The sequence below is a fragment of the Psittacula echo genome (assembly GCF_963264785.1).
Source record: "Psittacula echo genome assembly, chromosome: 1".
NCBI lineage: Eukaryota > Metazoa > Chordata > Aves > Psittaciformes > Psittacidae > Psittacula > Psittacula echo.
This window is the reverse complement of record NC_137735.1, coordinates 45,431,724-45,437,723: the sequence shown is the minus strand read 5'-3', so window position 1 is coordinate 45,437,723 and position 6,000 is coordinate 45,431,724. Positions and strand designations below refer to the sequence as shown.

General features: G+C 45.6%; 1 protein-coding gene across 1 annotated transcript in view; it reads left to right on the top strand.

Moving 5' to 3' along the window:
- Positions 1–526: 526 nt before the first annotated feature.
- The window catches only part of RAPGEF2 (Rap guanine nucleotide exchange factor 2), a gene marked incomplete at both ends in the record, with an annotated part of 190,703 nt that continues 185,229 nt past the window's right edge, over positions 527–6,000 (top strand). The window contains 1 exon segment of the mRNA XM_080620366.1: positions 527–595. Within this exon segment, the coding sequence (XP_080476492.1) occupies positions 527–595 (69 nt within the window).

Here is a 6,000-nt window from a genome sequence, read left to right as displayed (position 1 = left end):
AAGGATGCTGAGGCATTGCTGTCTTGGGGGGGGGCGGGTCGCTGGGGGACGCGCCCGGCGGGGGTCCCCCCGCCGGGCGCGTCCCCCAGCGACCCGCCCCCCCGTCCCGCTCCGCCCCGTCGCCGCTCCGCCTCCCCGAGCCAGCAACTTCCCCGTTGCCGAGGCGGGCGCGGAGCCCCCCATCAGCCCGGATGGGAGGAGGAGGAGGAGGAAGCGGCGAGAGGCGGCGACGGTGCCCGGGGGGATGCGGCGGAGCGGGCCGGCGGGGCGCGTAGAGCCGGTTACAGAGGGAGCGCCGAGCTGTTGTCGCCTCCGCCGCTGCTACCGGCGGGGCTCGGCCGCCGCCTCTTAGTCCAGGCGGCGGCGCTGCTGAGCCCGCGGAGCCTCCGCGCCGCCCCTTCGCCCAGCGCTCCGGCCGCGCAGCCCGTAGCGCCAGGCCGCGGCTGGCCCTCCCCCATCACCTCCCCGGGCGGCGGCGCCGGCAGCGGAGCCCGGGCAGGCGGCGGCGGGAGGCAGGAGGGGCGCGATGGCGTCCTACGTGGATAACAGCTTCCGCCAGGCAGTGATGAAGAACCCGGCGGAGAGGAGCCCCCAGGTAGGCGGACCCTTCCCGCGGACCCCGCGGCGCCCTCCCGCCAGGGGGGTGCGTGTGTGTTTAAGCCCAGGAGCCCCGTGGCCCCGTGGAACAGAGCGGCCCCGTCGCGGGTTTCACCGCCGAGCCCCCAGCGCTGAATTCCCGGGCGGCAAGCTCCCGTTTAGGGGAGGGAGACAGTAATGCCAACAACTTTCCTTCAGCTCCCAAATTTTTTTTGGGGGGAAGGGAGAGAGGGAAACGCCAGCTGAGTCGATTTTTAAGGTTGCTTCCGGTAAAAGGGAAAATGTGCCCAGAGTATGATTTTTGGGGTATTTTTTTTGTTGCTGTTGTTGTTTTGTTTTGTTATTACCCCGCAGAACGCTGCGGCTCTGGGTTTGAATTCAATGCCTACTTTTACATAGCTGGCTGGAGCTGGCAGCGCTGTTTCATAATGTTGGGACTGAGGTCAGTGGTATTCTTGGCAAGCTCTTGCTCTTCAAAGTAGGGTGAAATCCTTACACAATGGCACCAGGCAGAGATTTTTTAGATACCTGCGCTGGGCTCTTGGAGCCCTCTTTGTCGGAGGAGTGCATGAGTCGAAGCTGTTTGTAAGTGTAATCGCGCTCTGAGGGACTAAGAAAGGTTAAATTGGGGACTGGAGTGTGTACAGAGACGTTTTGACTTAACATGACCTGAAAAACAACCAAACTGAATGAGTTCCTTCTGCTCCCGAATGGTTGCTGCAGTGGCTGCTGCTGCCAACTGTCTAAAGACTAATAAGCTTTACACTGATCCCCGCATCAAGCCGCGGTTCAATAGCTAATGATACAAGGAGTTACTTTGCTTGGAGTTGTAATGCCATCTGGCCTATTTTCTAAAGGCTTGTCCTGCTCTCTGAGCAGTGGCTCTGTTCTGGTTTTGGGGAAGAGATGGCTTTACTGATTATTTTGGCAGGCGGCTGATTGGTTGGTGGCGTTTTCAAACTGGGGGCAAAGAGGAAACCTTGACTTTCCGTCGGCACCCATAAGTCATTCCTTCTACTATGGATACGTCATTGTGGTAATGTTATTTTTATCCTCATGCTCATGGAATATGTGTGAGAAAATAAAAACTCCCATAGACAAATATACTGACTGCATAGGCATTGTATTTAGTGTGTCTTTTTTGCATTTCTTCCCTTTTTTCTATTTTTATTTTTTAAATGTAAAAAAAAAAAAAGAAAGGATCTGCTTCTGGCATGTGTTTTGTGGTGCTAAAGTTGTTTCTCTGTCCTTGATTGACCCTTTCCAAATGTCTGTTTGCCTTCAGTGCTGGACCCAGCCCTTTTGTGTGTTGTGAAAGCTGAAGGAAGCCAAGTGTGCTCTCCTGGGAAGCGCAGTCTCTGCAAACTTGTAGCTAGGTGCCTTGCTTTGGTGAAGCAGTAAATTACAACTAGGGGAGCCTGCCAGCAGTGTCCGGCCTCGGCCTCGGGAGATGGTTATCAAAGGATGGCTGGGGGTTTGGGAGGAGTGACACTGACAGATGCTCAGGAACCAGTTGATCAGGTAGTGGGGCCACCAGGCTGGGCTTAGGGGATGACAATTCTCCCATGACGTGATATGTGCCATGTGAACTGTTAAAAGTTTCTCCTGTCTTTGCCAGTCGGCCCTGCTCTTTAGCAGGGATGACAAAATGAGAAAGGGGGCAGAAAGTAAGAAATGACGCAGTGAAGAAACTGGCCCAAATGCAGGGATAAAGCCAGTGTGGAGGGCATGGAGCAGAGAGCTAAATCAGGAACACTAGGAGCTGCGTTAATGCTGTAAAACTTCCTGAATCAGCAGACTGGAAGCCTGCTGTGGCAATTGCCACAGGAAAAGAAACCCACCCTTAAATCCACGAAGCACAGAGTGGCCAAAATAATTTGCAAATAAGACCAGATTTGTGGGAAACATAACGTGTTGTTAGCACTGGAAATACTTGAAACCAGTGGTCAGGCGTGCCCTCCTGTTGCTGCTGGGAGAGCAGGGCTTGCAGCAGAGAACTTGGTTGGCATTTTTGTGAACGGCTCATAGTGGATTGTGTGCATTCAGGAGTTTTCTGACATGCTGGTTCTCTGTTCTGGAAATTCAGTTTTACTTTACAACAGTGATGGAATTTGAAAGAAATGTGCTTGTGCATATCTTCTTTCAGTCATTAAGTAAAATTAAAAAAGATGTTTATGTAGAAAGACGCAAAGACTTTGTTTATCCTGCCTCCCTTAAAGTAACATTTTATTGTCTTTTTACTTGTATTTTCCTTTCCTTGCTATGCTATCTCATAAAAATATTTCTTAATTCTGGCTTTTGAGAAGTCATGAGATATCTTTAAAGTTGAGAGAGTCAACTTTAAAGTTGGAAAGAGAAAATATATTTATCATATTCATGTCAGTGCAGGAGATAAAAAGAGAAGTATGTTAGTAGTGTATTTGCTGCTTACTTGTGTTAACAGAGTCATTGGGGCTCAGCTTCTCCCAAATCACAAGAAGGCGAATACGCATGTAACATTACTATTCACCCTGGATTGTCATGGTGCAAATTTGGCAAAATGACTTCACTGCAGGCTCAAGAAGAGGAGTGACAGTAGGGAAGCAAGCCTGTATTTGTATGTACAGCTTTGAGGAGTGCCAGATCTGATGCTCATTGTCAAAGAAAGGACACCTAGCTTTGCATGAATTTCTGCAGTGCAAGAGCCTCTCAGTGATTTTGGGCTGGACTGATTTTTATTTTTTGGGGGGGTGGTGGGAGGTAAACAGCGTGTTCTGCAGTTGCTGTGGAAAATCTTCGGCTCCGTGTCTCTTTGGTGTGCACTGGCTTACAGAGTTTTTCTGAGTTCTGTGAATTACAGCTCAACATTCCACCGACTAAAGAAGCTCAAAAATAAAAAAGAATATGGCCTGTACTTTAACATGCCTGTTGTGTAAGAGAGCTCTGCTCTTTAATTGCTTTATTAAACTATTCATTTTCTCTTTGAAGACATGAACTAGGAAGTTAATTTAACTACTTTGGGGAATCTAACTTCTATGTGTTCATAAATTACAAATGGTTTTATGCCCTTAAGCTGTGACTAGTAGCATTGTATTTTTCTTTTCCTCCAAACATCATCTTATATGAACTATTACAGCTTTAAGTCTTTTCAAAACAAATTCTTATTGGTGTCATAGGCCATCTTAGAAAGTGTGCAGTTTTATACTGGTGTAGCTTAATCTGGGAGGAAAAAGAAAGTAGGGCCGCTTTTGTTTTCAAACAAGAGAAACTGAGCCCTAATCTCTTTCTTTATCCTAACAACTCATTTGCATGGCATGGTATGCGAATAACTAGTTACCTCAGAAACTCCGCATACTGGCTCACTGTTTTCATGCCACGTAGTGACGTCTGCAGGAAGAAATTTTTTTAATGCATGCTCTATATGTGTTACGTGCCTAAGGTTTTCTTCTGGAAACTGCTGGTGTGTTGCGTCAAGGCAGTTCAGTTCAGTAGTAATGAGTAGCAGAGAGGCAACAGCACCGGACCACATCTTAAGGGGAGAAATGTACAGTAGCCCTTAGTTTGATACTAATGCGTCATTTAATGGCAGAACACATCTAAACAGGATGCTACTGTTGAGCAGATATTCCCTTCTCAAGCACTTGAGAGGAACAATGGTTTAATTATAGGATGTACCTATGCTTTTTCCAAATAAACTTTCAGCTTGTTCCCCAGTTGTGTTCTTTTTATACTTGTAACCACTGATGGTGTAATTGTGTGCAGTCTTCAGATAAGCCAGAAATGAACATTTCCTTCTTGCTATAGTGATCTCTTAGTAAATAAATACCAGGATGTCTATTTTCATGGGATCATAGAAAATCAGCATTTTTCATGTGTAAAGATTTATACTTAGTCTTTAAATTCAGGCTTATTGTGTGTTTGTGTATCAAATAAACCAGAAGACTACAGTTATCTTTCAAAAGAGCTTATTTGCGATTTCTTTCATTTAGAAAACAAATATATATTGGAGCTTTCAGATTTTCTTCACTGTTGGCATGCTACCATGTTACCATCTTTTTGATACTAGTATTTAAAGAGGAAGCTAACACCTGCTATGCTGCTTCTAATAGCAGTATAATGCTGAGAAGTGTTTCTGTTGCTAAATTCTCCTGCTGGTTTTCCACAGCCCTGAAAAGTGAAGGACTGTGACAGCTGATGCCTGGTATTTGGCTGTGTTACATGGTTATAATGGTCTTTCCATCGTGCATCTCAGGGCTTTGTAATGTGGTTATTCAGGAGTAGCTTTAGTTTGTGAGGTTTGATGTTCTGTTTGTTGGGGGAAAGCCTATTTGGCCAATGAAATGAGATTCCAAACTGCACTTCCCATGGTGGTGTTCAGGCTTTCTGCTGTAATTCTGAGTGAGGGCATGAGCCTGTTAAGGTTTTGTGTTAGCATTGTGAGCATGGTTAGTAACACAACTTAATGAAGAAAGGCTGTTGTAAGTTCTTGGTTCAGACAGTTTTCTCTTGCTTGGCAGCTGGCTTGAGGTAAAGTGCTGCCATGGAGTTAGCTGTAAGGATAGCTGGTCTGAGCAAAACTAGCCATCCAGATGCTTTGGGGCTTTGAAAACTTGTTCAGAATAATTAACATCCCCACGATGTGTCTGATGAACTGTAAGTTAAGTGGTGTCTTTTGAGGTCTCTTGGGCTGTAAATGGGGAGATGCAACGGAACTAGTTCTAATAGACACGTATATGTAAATGTTTGGCCATAGGGGTTGGTTTTTCTTGCTGTGTTTCAGCACTTAACTGGGAGCGTAAAAAATGAGAATAACTGTTTGGAAAAGGTGAGACCTTTATCTGACAAAGCAAGTAATGTATTTGTTTAGAACAAAAATAATATTGGAGAATGTATTTTTGAAGTAAATATGCTTTTTTTTTCTCTTATTTTTTCTCAAGCTAGTATTACTATGCAGCATAATTCCATGCCCAGCAAACTTAATTGCATAATGTATCTTTTTGTGGCTGATAACTAAAACCAAAACCCCTTGAGTAGCTGAGCCTTACTCTGTTGGAAGAGCCCTGGAATGTCATATTCTGAACTTCTACCATCAATTTTCGTGTTCTTCCCAAAACTAAGGGTATGTATTGCAACAGGCTGCTTAGGATCCTGTTTGTTTTGAAAGAAACCATGTTTATTTCCCAGTCCTTCTGTCGGAGGGTGCATTTTCCCATAGCAGTTCATATCTTCGTCGCTAAGAGCTTTGAGAATGGAAAGAACATTGAATTTTTTTCTGCAGTAGCTCTCCCCTGTGATAGAGCTAGTACTTTCTGCACTGTTAATAATATGAGTTTCACCAACACTTGCAAAGACCTTGGTGTGATCAAGAAGCCTTCACCTATAGAGTAGAAATAGCTGATTTGAAACCTTGCCTTTAACACTTGC